The sequence below is a fragment of the Electrona antarctica genome (assembly GCF_951216825.1).
Source record: "Electrona antarctica genome assembly, chromosome: 1".
Classification (NCBI taxonomy): Eukaryota; Metazoa; Chordata; class Actinopteri; order Myctophiformes; family Myctophidae; genus Electrona; species Electrona antarctica.
Genome location: NC_136806.1, coordinates 4,137,162 through 4,155,678, shown reverse-complemented (window position 1 = coordinate 4,155,678; position 18,517 = coordinate 4,137,162). Strand labels below are relative to the sequence as shown.

General features: G+C 43.8%; 1 protein-coding gene across 1 annotated transcript in view; it reads left to right on the top strand.

The window, feature by feature from the left end:
• astn1 (astrotactin 1) overlaps positions 1-18,517 on the top strand; it is a gene marked incomplete at its 3' end in the record, with an annotated part of 1,033,675 nt that overhangs the window by 293,645 nt on the left and 721,513 nt on the right. Inside the window, exon 17 of the mRNA XM_079507194.1 lies at positions 16,621-16,771. Coding sequence (XP_079363320.1) covers positions 16,621-16,771 — 151 coding nt within the window. The remainder of the gene's footprint in view (positions 1-16,620; positions 16,772-18,517) is intronic.

Below are 18,517 nucleotides of genomic sequence, written 5' to 3'. Positions count from 1 at the left end.
CAGCGGCACTGCTCCGTAATTAAAATTAATAGTCATTAAAATCGAGCCCATCGTCATCATCATCATCATCATCATGGGCTCATTTCGAAGCTAAATGTCACGTGAGTTTCACGGTTCCCTCGCGAGCCAACAAGTGGTTCACATGTAAGGGGAAAGGTTAATTGGGCACAGGTTAGCGCTGTCCTCACCACCACCATCTCAAACAGGTTAGCGCTGTCCCCCCCACCACCACCACCATCTCATCTCCAAACATGCGAGTACTTCTTTCCACCTCGGTTCCCTCCCATCCCCCGTGTGTTCCCTCCCATCCCCCGTGTGTTCCCTCCCATCCCCTGTGTGTCCTCACCTCAGATGCACCGCCTGCCGTCAGCTTTGCTACCTTTTTAATAATAGAATGTATTAATTATGACTGAGGACATTTATCACAGGGTTTTGAATATTCATTTGTAGCAATATGTGGTTCCTACAGTAGCTCTAGCTACCTGCACTGACCATGATGGATTTACAATTTATAATGTTAGCGGGAACGGTTAATGTGATGAACACAAACATCCACTTCATTGCACTTCCTTTTAATTAAATATAAGGCCTATGTTATTGCAATACATTAAATGAATAAACATACCTATAAAACCTGGATATTATTCTATATTATATAGGCCTACTATACTAGGGCCCCTCATTTTTCCCACCTACACCAAATCTCTTCGCCCAAGAAATAAAGGATTATTTGAATGTAAATTTCCATTCTTAACTTGTGAGATTCTTGTGTGTGATGTACGGTGACATGTCGATTGGATTTATATTGCAATTGTTAAATATATTGCGATTCAATTCGACATTATGATTTATTGCGATTTCTTTACTAGAACATTTAAAAACAATTATAAACAATGTAAGCCATGAAAAGTTGAATCATACACGTCAGTCATAAATAATAGGGAAAAAAAACATTACCTAAAATCGTGGCATTGAAAGTCACGATATTTGAGTGAATCAACCTCATCTGCTGAAGGATTTAGGTGAGGTGCTGAAGTCACAAAATACCTAGAAAATAGGTCACACACTCAAATCTGTGCACAATCAACAGATTTATTGCGAGCTTTCGGTCTATTGACCTTCGTCATAGTTCAAAGACACTCTAATGAACAGAAGTGAGGGGTAAAAAACATTGTTATAACTGTGATTTAATGTAAATACATGAATTTAAATATTGCTCGAAGGACATTTTATGCTATAATCAGCCCCCCGCCGCCGCTGTTTCATTAGCGACGGGGAGGAAGTGCTTTAGCGCGGTGGTTTTCAACCCTTTTCATATCAAGGCCCATTTTTTTATTCAGCATTTGAGCCACGGAACCACCATTTGATGACATTTAGCCTCTCAGACCCATCTGAGCCACGGACCACCATTTGATGACATTTAGCCTCTCAGACCCATCTGAGCCACGGACCACCATTTGATGACATTTAGCCTCTCAGACCCATTTGAGCCATGGACCACCATTTGATGACATTTAGCCTCTCAGACCCATCTGAGCCACGGACCACCATTTGATGACATTTAGCCTCTCAGACCCATCTGAGCCACGGACCACCATTTGATGACATTTAGCCTCTCAGACCCATCTGAGCCACGGACCACCATTTGATGACATTTAGCCTCTCAGACCCATCTGAGCTACGGACCACCATTTGATGACATTTAGCCTCTCAGACCCATCTGAGCCACGGACCACCATTTGATGACATTTAGCCTCTCAGACCCATCTGAGCCACGGAACCACCATTTGATGACATTTAGCCTCTCAGACCCATCTGAGCCACGGACCACCATTTGATGACATTTAGCCTCTCAGACCCATTTGAGCCACGGAACCACCATTTGATGACATTTAGCCTCTCAGACCCATCTGAGCCACGGACCACCATTTGATGACATTTAGCCTCTCAGACCCATTTGAGCCACGGACCACCATTTGATGACATTTAGCCTCTCAGACCCATTTGAGCCACGGAACCACCATTTGATGACATTTAGCCTCTCAGACCCATCTGAGCCACGGAACCACCATTTGATGACATTTAGCCTCTCAGACCCATCTGAGCCACGGACCACCATTTGATGACATTTAGCCTCTCAGACCCATCTGAGCCACGGAACCACCATTTGATGACATTTAGCCTCTCAGACCCATCTGAGCCACGGACCACCATTTGATGACATTTAGCCTCTCAGACCCATCTGAGCCACGGAACCACCATTTGATGACATTTAGCCTCTCAGACCCATCTGAGCCACGGAACCACCATTTGATGACATTTAGCCTCTCAGACCCATCTGAGCCACGGAACCACCATTTGATGACATTTAGCCTCTCAGACCCATCTGAGCCACGGAACCACCATTTGATGACATTTAGCCTCTCAGACCCATCTGAGCCACGGAACCACCATTTGATGACATTTAGCCTCTCAGACCCATTTGAGCCACGGACCACCATTTGATGACATTTAGCCTCTCAGACCCATCTGAGCCACGGAACCACCATTTGATGACATTTAGCCTCTCAGACCCATCTGAGCCACGGAACCACCATTTGATGACATTTAGCCTCTCAGACCCATCTGAGCCACGGAACCACCATTTGATGACATTTAGCCTCTCAGACCCATTTGAGCCACGGACCACCATTTGATGACATTTAGCCTCTCAGACCCATTTGAGCCACGGACCACCATTTGATGACATTTAGCCTCTCAGACCCATTTGAGCCACGGACCACCATTTGATGACATTTAGCCTCTCAGACCCATCTGAGCCACGGAACCACCATTTGATGACATTTAGCCTCTCAGACCCATCTGAGCCACGGACCACCATTTGATGACATTTAGCCTCTCAGACCCATCTGAGCCACGGAACCACCATTTGATGACATTTAGCCTCTCAGACCCATTTGAGCCACGGAACCACCATTTGATGACATTTAGCCTCTCAGACCCATCTGAGCCACGGACCACCATTTGATGACATTTAGCCTCTCAGACCCATCTGAGCCACGGAACCACCATTTGATGACATTTAGCCTCTCAGACCCATCTGAGCTACGGACCACCATTTGATGACATTTAGCCTCTCAGACCCATCTGAGCCACGGACCACCATTTGATGACATTTAGCCTCTCAGACCCATCTGAGCCACGGACCACCATTTGATGACATTTAGCCTCTCAGACCCATTTGAGCCACGGAACCACCATTTGATGACATTTAGCCTCTCAGACCCATTTGAGCCACGGAACCACCATTTGATGACATTTAGCCTCTCAGACCCATTTGAGCCACGGACCACCATTTGATGACATTTAGCCTCTCAGACCCATCTGAGCCACGGAACCACCATTTGATGACATTTAGCCTCTCAGACCCATTTGAGCCACGGAACCACCATTTGATGACATTTAGCCTCTCAGACCCATCTGAGCCACGGACCACCATTTGATGACATTTAGCCTCTCAGACCCATTTGAGCCACGGACCACCATTTGATGACATTTAGCCTCTCAGACCCATTTGAGCCACGGACCACCATTTGATGACATTTAGCCTCTCAGACCCAAGACTTAACATATTTTGTTGTCGTTGGTTAAAATTTTGTCCACAATTCCATGTTGTATTGATGTTGGTACCACAAAGGAGAGATAACAGTAAAACGTTGATAAAGAAGATCTTCTACATTCTCTAGTTCTGCAGACTTCTTGTAAATTAACTTAAGTAATGCAGATGTTTAACAATAATGTAACTCTTGAGAGCGTAAAATGAAACCAAATTTACTCCACTACATATTTATTTGAAAACTTTAGTTGTAGTTACTTTGGAGATTGACTTACTTCGCACTCCCATCTCAAAATATGTTGTTCCAGGGACACCCAGAAGCAAACATGTGAGTTAAAGAGAACTTTTGCTTTAAAAAAAAAGTATGTACTATTCAAAGATTTGACACAAAATGTTCACAATTTTTCAAAAGCTGCGCTTGTAAGATCCTGCTATTTCTCGCACCTAATTTGATTCTGTCTTGGACCAAGGGACTATTCCCCCAGCGAGTCCACTCCAGTCACTGCAATGCAAAGAAATAAATGTATTATACCCATATTATGAGGAGCCCCGTTCACATTAACATTATTAGAGAGCTGTCTGGTGCTTATAGACGGCTATCGTGTTAAGTACCAGTGCAACATACTGCAGCTAACAGCCTGCCTGCTCTCAGTGTTCTCTGTAGAGAGAGAGAGAGAGAGAGAGAAACTTGTCTCGGTCTCAACTCGGTATCTCCTCCCGCCGGGCTCGTCACAGACTCGACCCCCTCCCACACTTGGTCTTGACTTGGACTCGCCTGCCCTCGGACTACTTGGTCTTGACTTGGACTTGCTTTACTGTAGGTGGACTCGACTACAACACTACAGTTCAGTTGGCCACCGGGCCGGGGGGAAGATAACATGGAATAAGTGTGGTTCTGGTGTGGTTCTGGTTTGCCACAGTGCCGGATAAGTGCGGTTTGGTTGTCCACAGTGCTGGGTAAGTGCGGTTCGGTTGTCCACAGGGCCGGGGGAAGATAACAGAATAAGTGTGGTTTTGTTTGCCACAGGGTAGATAACACAGAATAAGTGTGGTTTCAGCTTTGCCAAAGGGTAGATAACATAGCATAAGTGTGGTTTGCCACAGGGTCGGGGGAAGATAACATGCAATACGTGTGGTTTGCCACAGGGTCGGGGGAAGATAACATAGAGTAAGTGTGGTTTGCCACAGGGTTGGGGGAAGATAACATGCAATAAGTGTGGTTTGCCACAGGGTCGGGGGAAGATAACATAGAATAAGTGTGGTTTGCCACAGGGTCGGGGGAAGATAACATAGAATAAGTGTGGTTTGCCACTGGGTCGGGGGAAGATAACATAGAATAAGTGTGGTTTGCCACAGGGTCGGGGGAAGATAACATAGAATAAGTGTGGTTTGCCACAGGGTTGGGGGAAGATAATATGCAATAAGTGTGGTTTGCCACAGGGTCGGGGGAAGATAACATAGAATAAGTGTGGTTTGCCACAGGGTCGGGGGAAGATAACATGCAATAAGTGTGGTTTGCCACAGGGTCGGGGGAAGATAACATATAATAAGTGTGGTTTGCCACAGGGTCAGGGGAAGATAACATGCAATAAGTGTGGTTTGCCACAGGGTCGGGGGAAGATACCATGCAATAAGTGTGGTTTTCCACAGGGTCGGGGGAAGATAACATGCAATAAGTGTGGTTTGCCACAGGGTCGGGGGAAGATACCATGCAATAAGTGTGGTTTTCCACAGGGTCGGGGGAAGATACCATGCAATAAGTGTGGTTTTCCACAGGGTCAGGGGAAGATAACATGCAATAAGTGTGGTTTGCCACAGGGTCGGGGGAAGATACCATGCAATAAGTGTGGTTTGCCACAGGGTCGGGGGAAGATAACATGCAGTAAGTGTGGTTTGCCACAGGGTCGGGGGAAGATAACATGCAGTAAGTGTGGTTTGCCACAGGGTCGGGGAAGATAACATGCAATAAGTGTGGGTTGGGGTTTGCCACATGCAGGGCCAATAGGGGGAAGGTTTGCCACATGCAGGGCCAATAGGGTGAAGGTTCGCCACATTCAGGGCCAATAGGGTGAAGGTTCGCCACATTCAGGGCCAATAGGGTGAAGGTTCGCCCCATGCAGGGCCAATAGGGTGAAGACGTGATGGATTGCTGGGACGTTAGATGTTGCACTCATAGTGCTTTATGTTAACACGAGATGGAGAGATACTGATGGATGACCCGAGAAAGAGACGAGGGAAAAGAGTGAAGAAAAAAAAAAAAAAAAAAACATTACCATAAGCCTGATATTAGTTGAGGACGACCATGTGCTGGAGGAAACTGGAATACCATTAACAAAAGGGCAGAATTTCATTTGATTAATTTGTCTTTTACAGAAGTTGATTAATCTTCAGACATTCAGACTTTTTCCCCCCTTCTACCCCTCTGGGAGACAGTCAGCGCACGAATAGTTATTCTCCTCCTCACTCCGGCGAACACGAGAGAATGAGAAATGACTCGACACAAATGGAACTCTCGTACTCGGAACTCCAGAGACGAAATGGACTCCTGCGGTTTCGCCCATCGATCCAAAGCCACCAAACTGCCGTGTCAATTGAATCGGCGCTGTATACGTACACGGCATCCATGATGGTATGGATGGCCATGTATAAACTGTCACGCAAACCCCGCGTGGAATCTGAAGATTGCCGTCATGGAGAAGAGAAGAGTGTTTTCAAATTGATTCACGTGGATTAGCCACCCACACTCTGTTTGCACGTTTGCGAAGGCAGTTCATAAACTCGGTTCACACACTTTCTGCAAGGAAGGGACACAATATTCCCTGATCCTTCTTCAGTCACAAGACAGCAATTTACAATTTAAAATGCAGGCATTTAGCAGACCCTCTTAACCCAGAACAACACAAGGTAATACATCAAATGCATAGAAATAGTCATCTAGCATCAAAAGTAAACCAATAACCTAACATCCGTCTATCTAACAGTAGAATATCCATACATTGAGACTATAAACATTATAGGATGCCAGATCAATAATGACCTGGCATCTGTCTACATTACATGCTATCGAAATTACATATTTTAGCCTTTGCATATGCCTGCAAGGTCGTTGAAACTAGGGCAAGTTATGGCAATATATACATTATATTACCATAAACCATACGATGCAAGGGTGTCTTCAGATGATGTAGAATACGCTATACGATGTAAGGGTGTCTTCAGATGATGTAGAATACGCTATACGATGCAAGGGTGTCTTCAGATGATGTAGAATACGCTATACGATGTAAGGGTGTCTTCAGATGATGTAGAATACGCTATACGATGCAAGGGTGTCTTCAGATGATGTAGAATACGCTATACGATGCAAGGGTGTCTTCAGATGATGTAGAATACGCTATACGATGTAAGGGTGTCTTCAGATGATGTAGAATACGCTATACGATGTAAGGGTGTCTTCAGATGATGTAGAATACGCTATACGATGTAAGGGTGTCTTCAGATGATGTAGAATACGCTATACGATGTAAGGGTGTCTTCAGATGATGTAGAATACGCTATACGATGTAAGGGTGTCTTCAGATGATGTAGAATACGCTATACGATGTAAGGGTGTCTTCAGATGATGTAGAATACGCTATACGATGTAAGGGTGTCTTCAGATGATGTAGAATACACTATACGATGTAAGGGTGTCTTCAGATGATGTAGAATACGCTATACGATGTAAGGGTGTCTTCAGATGATGTAGAATACGCTATACGATGTAAGGGTGTCTTCAGATGATGTAGAATACGCTATACGATGTAAGGGTGTCTTCAGATGATGTAGAATACGCTATACGATGTAAGGGTGTCTTCAGATGATGTAGAATACGCTATACGATGTAAGGGTGTCTTCAGATGATGTAGAATACGCTATACGATGTAAGGGTGTCTTCAGATGATGTAGAATACGCTATACGATGTAAGGGTGTCTTCAGATGATGTAGAATGTGTGAAGATCTTGCGTTATAGTTAACACTTCCTCTGTAACAATAAGTAAGCATTTCACTGGCTGACATTTGCATAAACGCAAAGCTGATGCAAATGTGATATTATCGGGAAAAATCATTCCCATGTGTACATTATGAATCAGTTCTAATTAACAATGTTGTGCAACCAAACTGAAGTAATTTTTATTTATTTTTTCTGAATAACTCATTTGTCCTAGATTGGAAAATGCTGCTGTCTGTAAAACATAATATTGTGTCAGATCACTGTACCACTTCCACCACAGCCTTCAGTGTGGCACTGAAGGCTTGATTTTGACAGCACATTTTTTTGGTCTTTTTTTTTAAATAAATACCATACGATTTTAGTTGACAAAATCTACAGTTGATTTAGTCGACTAGGCCGGCCGTGATGGCTTTGAAGTGCCTGATTTATACCGAGAATAGCAGATCTATGCAAGCTTCTAGATCGGCTATTTACGGAGAGTGCTCTCGACAAACGTTTAGTTCTACTGGATTTCTTGTCCCTAACATTTTAGTCTAGTTTTTATTTGTTGATGAAATTGTCAATATATTTAGTCTCGGTTTTAGTCATCCTATCTTAGTTTTTATTTCGTTTTTGTCGGTGGAAAAAGGTAATCGACGGACGTTTTTTCTTCGTTTTTTTTTTTTTGCACAGTTTTAGTCGACCAAATCAGCACTGCATTGTGGCTCAGATTGAAATTTCTAGACTCTAGAAATTTCAATCTGAGCCGAGCTTTGCCACATAATCTAGAGCTGACACACTGTGCAGCAGCACACATACGTGCACGTACATACTATGCACTTACGTGTACGCATGTGTACAATGCGCTGTCTCGCAGTATACTGTGTGTTTGTTTACCCATCTCAAAAACCCCTCTTCTCTTTCTCTCTTTCTCTTCTTTCAATATTTCATTTTCATTTGACGGCTCTCTTGGAGGGATCGCTTCATGTGTAAATAATTCCATTTGTCTGTGATGTACGATGTGATGAAGGCTCCCTCTCGGCCTCCCTCGGGGGCGATCAGGGTCCTCTTCGCCACCAGAGTAGAAGCTATAGCTGCTGCTGATTTACTCTGCTGTGGAGGAGCTTATCCCCTACACACACAAACACACACACACACACACACACACACACACACACACACACACACACACACACACACACACACACACACACACACACCCGGGAGCCCGTGTTTGATAATCATTTGTCACCATGTCTCAATCCGTGGCAGGAGAAACAAAGCAACAACATGCACCAGTCAGTACTGTACTGTAGTCAGTGCACTGTTTTACAAACTGTGGGTCAGCCACCCACTTTTATGGGGCATTACTTTTTCCTTCCTGTGTTAATAGCTGAATAGGATGGAGCTCCTGTATTTTAACATCAGTTATTATGGTTGGTGGTACTTGGGGAGCCATATATTTTCTGTGGTGGTACTTGGTATTAACCCATATAGGCCTGACGTCGAGAAAAAAAAAAAAAGTCTTCTAAATCTTGACAGTTTTCTGAAATAACTATGTTTCTGTATCAGTGGTGCTCAATATTTCAAAGATTTGAGTTAAAAACGTTCACTCTGTGATAACCGAGTGCCGCGCTATGAACTTGTAGGTCTGCTATTTTTGAAAAATCGTGAAAATGTGCCTCACATCTTTGAGTATATATTATATACTCAACGATTTGAGAGACATTTTCACGATTTTTTCAAAAATAGCAGACCTACAAGTTCTGCTATTTTTCAATAGCTAAAGTTTAAAAAGGTTGGAACCCGTTGCCTTGTTTAGGGGGAAGGTATGGCCTTTTATACCTGAGCTCTAAGCGCCTTAACTGAAAGAAACTGCTAGGTAAAGTTGTTTGTTGAAGAGTCCTTTGATGTGAAATCTTTGCAGCAGTTTTACTTATTCGAGTTGTCGTTTATTTGTGGGAGATTTAACTTATCTCTTCCGGATTTGAATAAGAAATGACTCCAAAGTAAATGGAGACGGGTACAAATGGGATAATTAATCCCAGGTACTTCAGAAGGAAATGGTTGGAATAAATTGATTTATCTTTCAGTTAAGCTATGTTTTGTTTACACTGTAAAAAAAGAAAAATAATCAGTTAAGCTATCCCATATGTAACTCTGAGAGGGTATAAAGTCTAACATTTGGTCACGTTTGTACCCTCTCCGAGTTAAAGTAGCACTGTGTAGATGCCATGGGTAAGAACGCCAGTAGTTAAAGTATAGCACTGTGTAGATGCCATGGGGAAGAACGCCAGTAGTTAAAGTAGCACTGTGTAGATGCCATGGGGAAGAACGCCAGTAGTTAAAGTATAGCACTGTGTAGATGCCATGGGGAAGAACGCCAGTAGTTAAAGTATAGCACTGTGTAGATGCCATGGGTAAGAACGCCAGTAGTTAAAGTATAGCACTGTGTAGATGCCATGGGGAAGAACGCCAGTAGTTAAAGTATAGCACTGTGTAGATGCCATGGGTAAGAACGCCAGTAGTTAAAGTAGCACTGTGTAGATGCCATGGGTAAGAACGCCAGTAGTTAAAGTAGCACTATGTAGATGCCTAGGGTAAGAACGCCAGTAGTTAAAGTAGCACTGTGTAGATGCCTAGGGTAAGAACGCCAGTAGTTAAAGTATAGCACTGTGTAGATGCCTAGGGTAAGAACGCCAGTAGTTAAAGTATAGCACTGTGTAGATGCCATGGGGAAGAACGCCAGTAGTTAAAGTATAGCACTGTGTAGATGCCATGGGTAAGAACGCCAGTAGTTAAAGTATAGCACTGTGTAGATGCCATGGGGAAGAACGCCAGTAGTTAAAGTATAGCACTGTGTAGATGCCATGGGTAAGAACGCCAGTAGTTAAAGTAGCACTGTGTAGATGCCTAGGGTAAGAACGCCAGTAGTTAAAGTAGCACTATGTAGATGCCTAGGGTAAGAACGCCAGTAGTTAAAGTAGCACTGTGTAGATGCCATGGGTAAGAACGCCAGTAGTTAAAGTAGCACTATGTAGATGCCTAGGGTAAGAACGCCAGTAGTTAAAGTAGCACTGTGTAGATGCCTAGGGTAAGAACGCCAGTAGTTAAAGTAGCACTATGTAGATGCCTAGGGTAAGAACGCCAGTAGTTAAAGTAGCACTGTGTAGATGCCATGGGTAAGAACGCCAGTAGTTAAAGTAGCACTATGTAGATGCCTAGGGTAAGAACGCCAGTAGTTAAAGTAGCACTGTGTAGATGCCTAGGGTAAGAACGCCAGTAGTTAAAGTAGCACTATGTAGATGCCTAGGGTAAGAACGCCAGTAGTTAAAGTAGCACTGTGTAGATGCCATGGGTAAGAACGCCAGTAGTTAAAGTAGCACTATGTAGATGCCATGGGTAAGAACGCCAGTAGTTAAAGTAGCACTGTGTAGATGCCATGGGTAAGAACGCCAGTAGTTAAAGTAGCACTGTGTAGATGCCATGGGTAAGAACGCCAGTAGTTAAAGTAGCACTGTGTAGATGCCATGGGTAAGAACGCCAGTAGTTAAAGTAGCACTATGTAGATGCCTAGGGTAAGAACGCCAGTAGTTAAAGTAGCACTATGTAGATGCCTAGGGTAAGAACGCCAGTAGTTAAAGTAGCACTATGTAGATGCCTAGGGTAAGAACGCCAGTAGTTAAAGTAGCACTGTGTAGATGCCTAGGGTAAGAACGCCAGTAGTTAAAGTAGCACTGTGTAGATGCCATGGGTAAGAACGCCAGTAGTTAAAGTAGCACTATGTAGATGCCATGGGTAAGAACGCCAGTAGTTAAAGTAGCACTGTGTAGATGCCTAGGGTAAGAACGCCAGTAGTTAAAGTAGCACTATGTAGATGCCTAGGGTAAGAACGCCAGTAGTTAAAGTAGCACTATGTAGATGCCATGGGTAAGAACGCCAGTAGTTAAAGTAGCACTATGTAGATGCCATGGGTAAGAACGCCAGTAGTTAAAGTAGCACTATGTAGATGCCTAGGGTAAGAACGCCAGTAGTTAAAGTAGCACTATGTAGATGCCTAGGGTAAGAACGCCAGTAGTTAAAGTAGCACTATGTAGATGCCATGGGTAAGAACGCCAGTAGTTAAAGTAGCACTATGTAGATGCCATGGGTAAGAACGCCAGTAGTTAAAGTAGCACTATGTAGATGCCTAGGGTAAGAACGCCAGTAGTTAAAGTAGCACTATGTAGATGCCATGGGTAAGAACGCCAGTAGTTAAAGTAGCACTATGTAGATGCCATGGGTAAGAACGCCAGTAGTTAAAGTAGCACTATGTAGATGCCATGGGTAAGAACGCCAGTAGTTAAAGTAGCACTGTGTAGATGCCTAGGGTAAGAACGCCAGTAGTTAAAGTAGCACTATGTAGATGCCATGGGTAAGAACGCCAGTAGTTAAAGTAGCACTATGTAGATGCCATGGGTAAGAACGCCAGTAGTTAAAGTAGCACTGTGTAGATGCCTAGGGTAAGAACGCCAGTAGTTAAAGTAGCACTATGTAGATGCCATGGGTAAGAACGCCAGTAGTTAAAGTAGCACTATGTAGATGCCATGGGTAAGAACGCCAGTAGTTAAAGTAGCACTATGTAGATGCCATGGGTAAGAACGCCAGTAGTTAAAGTAGCACTATGTAGATGCCATGGGTAAGAACGCCAGTAGTTAAAGTAGCACTATGTAGATGCCTAGGGTAAGAACGCCAGTAGTTAAAGTAGCACTATGTAGATGCCATGGGTAAGAACGCCAGTAGTTAAAGTAGCACTGTGTAGATGCCATGGGTAAGAACGCCAGTAGTTAAAGTAGCACTATGTAGATGCCTAGGGTAAGAACGCCAGTAGTTAAAGTAGCACTATGTAGATGCCATGGGTAAGAACGCCAGTAGTTAAAGTAGCACTATGTAGATGCCATGGGTAAGAACGCCAGTAGTTAAAGTAGCACTATGTAGATGCCATGGGTAAGAACGCCAGTAGTTAAAGTAGCACTATGTAGATGCCTAGGGTAAGAACGCCAGTAGTTAAAGTAGCACTATGTAGATGCCATGGGTAAGAACGCCAGTAGTTAAAGTAGCACTGTGTAGATGCCTAGGGTAAGAACGCCAGTAGTTAAAGTAGCACTATGTAGATGCCTAGGGTAAGAACGCCAGTAGTTAAAGTAGCACTGTGTAGATGCCATGGGTAAGAACGCCAGTAGTTAAAGTAGCACTGTGTAGATGCCATGGGTAAGAACGCCAGTAGTTAAAGTAGCACTATGTAGATGCCTAGGGTAAGAACGCCAGTAGTTAAAGTAGCACTGTGTAGATGCCATGGGTAAGAACGCCAGTAGTTAAAGTAGCACTGTGTAGATGCCTAGGGTAAGAACGCCAGTAGTTAAAGTAGCACTATGTAGATGCCTAGGGTAAGAACGCCAGTAGTTAAAGTAGCACTATGTAGATGCCATGGGTAAGAACGCCAGTAGTTAAAGTAGCACTATGTAGATGCCATGGGTAAGAACGCCAGTAGTTAAAGTAGCACTATGTAGATGCCTAGGGTAAGAACGCCAGTAGTTAAAGTAGCACTATGTAGATGCCATGGGTAAGAACGCCAGTAGTTAAAGTAGCACTATGTAGATGCCATGGGTAAGAACGCCAGTAGTTAAAGTAGCACTATGTAGATGCCTAGGGTAAGAACGCCAGTAGTTAAAGTAGCACTATGTAGATGCCATGGGTAAGAACGCCAGTAGTTAAAGTAGCACTATGTAGATGCCATGGGTAAGAACGCCAGTAGTTAAAGTAGCACTATGTAGATGCCTAGGGTAAGAACGCCAGTAGTTAAAGTAGCACTATGTAGATGCCATGGGTAAGAACGCCAGTAGTTAAAGTAGCACTATGTAGATGCCATGGGTAAGAACGCCAGTAGTTAAAGTAGCACTATGTAGATGCCATGGGTAAGAACGCCAGTAGTTAAAGTAGCACTATGTAGATGCCATGGGTAAGAACGCCAGTAGTTAAAGTAGCACTGTGTAGATGCCTAGGGTAAGAACGCCAGTAGTTAAAGTAGCACTGTGTAGATGCCATGGGTAAGAACGCCAGTAGTTAAAGTAGCACTGTGTAGATGCCATGGGTAAGAACGCCAGTAGTTAAAGTAGCACTATGTAGATGCCTAGGGTAAGAACGCCAGTAGTTAAAGTAGCACTGTGTAGATGCCTAGGGTAAGAACGCCAGTAGTTAAAGTAGCACTATGTAGATGCCATGGGTAAGAACGCCAGTAGTTAAAGTAGCACTGTGTAGATGCCATGGGTAAGAACGCCAGTAGTTAAAGTAGCACTGTGTAGATGCCATGGGTAAGAACGCCAGTAGTTAAAGTATAGCACTGTGTAGATGCCATGGGTAAGAACGCCAGTAGTTAAAGTAGCACTATGTAGATGCCATGGGTAAGAACGCCAGTAGTTAAAGTAGCACTGTGTAGATGCCTAGGGTAAGAACGCCAGTAGTTAAAGTAGCACTATGTAGATGCCATGGGTAAGAACGCCAGTAGTTAAAGTAGCACTATGTAGATGCCATGGGTAAGAACGCAAGTAGTTAAAGTAGCACTATGTAGATGCCATGGGTAAGAACGCCAGTAGTTAAAGTAGCACTGTGTAGATGCCATGGGTAAGAACGCCAGTAGTTAAAGTAGCACTATGTAGATGCCTAGGGTAAGAACGCCAGTAGTTAAAGTAGCACTATGTAGATGCCATGGGTAAGAACGCCAGTAGTTAAAGTAGCACTATGTAGATGCCATGGGTAAGAACGCCAGTAGTTAAAGTAGCACTGTGTAGATGCCATGGGTAAGAACGCCAGTAGTTAAAGTAGCACTATGTAGATGCCATGGGTAAGAACGCCAGTAGTTAAAGTAGCACTGTGTAGATGCCATGGGTAAGAACGCCAGTAGTTAAAGTAGCACTATGTAGATGCCATGGGTAAGAACGCCAGTAGTTAAAGTAGCACTATGTAGATGCCATGGGTAAGAACGCCAGTAGTTAAAGTAGCACTATGTAGATGCCATGGGTAAGAACGCCAGTAGTTAAAGTAGCACTATGTAGATGCCATGGGTAAGAACGCCAGTAGTTAAAGTAGCACTATGTAGATGCCATGGGTAAGAACGCCAGTAGTTAAAGTAGCACTATGTAGATGCCTAGGGTAAGAACGCCAGTAGTTAAAGTAGCACTATGTAGATGCCATGGGTAAGAACGCCAGTAGTTAAAGTAGCACTATGTAGATGCCATGGGTAAGAACGCCAGTAGTTAAAGTAGCACTATGTAGATGCCTAGGGTAAGAACGCCAGTAGTTAAAGTAGCACTATGTAGATGCCATGGGTAAGAACGCCAGTAGTTAAAGTAGCACTATGTAGATGCCATGGGTAAGAACGCCAGTAGTTAAAGTAGCACTGTGTAGATGCCATGGGTAAGAACGCCAGTAGTTAAAGTAGCACTATGTAGATGCCTAGGGTAAGAACGCCAGTAGTCTTGTCGTGTAGCCAGAAGACTGTTCCACAACCTCCAAATGCTATAAACTACACATCCAGGAGGACGAGAAAGGAAGCTGCCATCTGTTCTGTTTGTCATTTCCGTTCAAAAAATATATCGTTGCTGACGGGAGGAAACCTCATAACTCAATTTTTGAGGTTTTTGATTTTCTTTTGGCATAAATCAGTGCTATTGAACACCCTTTACGTCTGTGTGTTGTTTCATAAATCAGTGCTATTGAACACCCTTTACGTCTGTGTGTTGTTTCATAAATCAGTGCTATTGAACACCCTTTACGTCTGTGTGTTGTTTCGAATCGTTGGCGTAGATTCAACCTGAGAGTCACCAATAATATTTCGGAACGAGCTGAACTGAACGACCCAATTAAGTTTATGTCTGACTTTTTTGTGAAAATAATCTCTCTCTACATTTCAAGTGCATTCTTTTTTTATCGTCCGCCATAGCAGGCCTGTACGTGCTCACTGTATGCTCAGTGATCGACTCCCCTCTGAAGGACAATTATAAAAGAAAAAATTGGTTTGTGTGATAGCATCAGTTGCGGACGGCAATGAATGGCCTTTTCCGTATATGTATACGAGAAAGAGCAGAACCGAACAGTAGCCTGAATGAATGTGAAAGGAAACAATAATACCCCCCCCCCCCCCCCCCTTTCTTCTTTGTAAGCTAGATCAAGGAGCATAATTTAGTTTTCAACCCTATGGCAAGGTTCATTAGAAATGGTGTTATAGGAATTTGATGTTTATTATCACCAAGTGCCGTTCCTCTTCAAAAGCAGGCTAAGGAGCAAGGTTATTCAAATTCAATTAATACAAACAAATAAATGAAATAAAAAACTTCCCATTCAGGACGGGAACCCCTGTTGGTGTTTTCAAACAGTGGGATGAAGTGATACCATGTGACCTTGCTCTGATACCATGTGACCTTGCTCTGATACCATGTGACCTTGCTCTGATACCATGTGACCTTGCTCGAGGGGGCCACACAAAGAGATAAAGGCTGAAGCCAATAAACATGTACATCTCTCTACAGTAGCATCTCTGAAGCAAACACGCCTGCTGCTTTGCATATAAAGAGGGCTTTGACGCACGCACGCACGCACGCACGCACGCACGCACGCACGCACGCACGCACGCACGCACGCACGCAAGCACGCACGCACGCGCGCACGCACGTGTACGCACACAACCCACACATTTTTTTCATTTGCTGATCTCTTTTGTTTTAGGGATTTTAGCTATTTTTGACAGGGCGATTTTTTAAAAATGATTTACTATAGTCCTACTAGACCCCAGGAAATTATATCTGGCCACAAAAGATCACATGATCTATACTGAATGTGAAGGATACTGACACATTGAGCCTACGACACACAGTATGGCATCCCCCGAGTAGCTCTACGTTCACATTCAGTAGATCCTGTGATCTTTTGTGGCCTGCAGGCCAGATGTATAATTCCCCTGGTGCAGTATACTAATGTATTCTATTTTATTCCCAGAGAGGAGCTGATGATCAGCTCGTCCTTCGACAGCCTGGAGGTGCTCCTGGACTCCTTTGGGCCGGTCAGGGACTGCACCAAGGACAACGGCGGCTGCAGCCGCAACTTCCGCTGCATCTCCGACCGCAAGCTGGACTCCACCGGCTGCGTGGTGAGTCATGTGATTCATGCCCTCTCTCTCTCTCTCCAGACCAGACACCGGCGGTCCGCCGCCGTTAACCCTTCCACGACGGGAGCAGCGCGTCTGTGGCGCTCTATAGCGTTTAACCACTTTGACCATTCTGACCTGAGATCAGATTCTAAAAAGGTCTTCTACATCCTGACAGTTTTCTGAAAAAGCCATGTTTCTATGTCAGTGGTTCTTCGATTTAAAAAAAATAGCAGACCTACAAGCTCGTAGCGCGCCACCGAGTGGCGCGCTACGAGCTTGTAGATCTGCTATCTTTCAATAGCTAAAGCATAACATAATGCTAACACCAAAAGGGGTTCCCGCCCAACTTAACCATTATTTTAACCTTTTTTTAGCTGTTGAAAAATGGTGCAGATCTACAATCTCGTAGCGCGAGAAAAATCGCGAAAATGTGGTGCAAATCTTTGAATATAATATATTCTTTCACAGTGAACATTTTGTAACTCAAATCTTTGCTTCTGGGGGGGGGGTCCCTGGGGTCCCTGAAACAACATATTTTCAGATGGGGGGTCAGCGAGAGCCCAATTACATTATAATTCTTGGTGGTCCTTGACATGACGTATAGTTTGAGCATATATAGAAGCTATAGGGTTTTTCAGAAAACTCTCTGGGTTTACTGTAGAAGACATTTTTTGTAGAATCTTGTTCCCGGGTCTGAATGGGTTAATGTCCCCCATATTTATTCTTTTATGAGCGGACCGCCGAAGGCGACGTTTCCACAGCGTCTAGCGGTGCTAAAAGGAGCGAGACACGCTCGAGTGGAAACGTTACCTTTGGGGGTTTAGCCCATTCTGGGCGGGAACCCCTTTTGGGGTGTTTTAAAGCATTATGTTTTTTTATAATATTTGTTATCCCACGATTTTGTAACCCATTTTTCACCCCTGTGTCAATTATCTAATGTGATCCTGGGCTCTACACACCCTCCACCAACCTAGTCCCCTTATATGGGGGGACATGGGGAGAGCAACGGACTTGAACTCATGCTCAAAGCATTATGTTATACTTTAGCTATTGAAAAATAGCAGATCTACAAGCTCGTAGCGTGGCACCGAGTGCTTGCTTGTAGGTCTGCTATTTTTGAAAAAATCATGAAAAGTCTTTGAATATTATATTCTTTCAGAGCGTATGTTTTTCACTCAAATCTTTGCGTTTGGGGGGGGGGGGGGGGGTCCCTGCATGGAACTACATATTTTCAGATGGGGGTCGGCGGCCAATTACATATATTTTTGGGGGTCCTAGACATGAAAAGGTTTGAGAACGACTGACATATAGAAACATGGGTTTTTTTAAAGAAAACTGTCAGGATTTAGAGATTTGTAGAATCGTCCTTATAGGTCTAAATGTCTTAGTAATAGAAGAACTGTCCAGGGGAGCGTGATCCAGTGTGTGTTGGCGTCTTATTTTTCTTTCGTTTCTTTCTGTCCAGCAGTACCTGCATGGGATTTCATGGCTCGAGCTGTGTCGTGGCCTTTTGTGAACGTTTTACTTTTGCTGTCACTCCCATATATATTTAAGCACTTAAACCCTATATACTGCAGTGACCCTGGGTCCCCCCTCGGGCCCTATATCCTTCCTGGGCCGGCCCAGATCCTTTTTTATTTATTGTTCCCTCTACAACAAATCTCTTTGTCAAAAATAGCTGAACTACAGGGCATTTATTTGTTGCCTGTGATCAACATGCCCTCACCAGATACGCTAGTGCAGTGG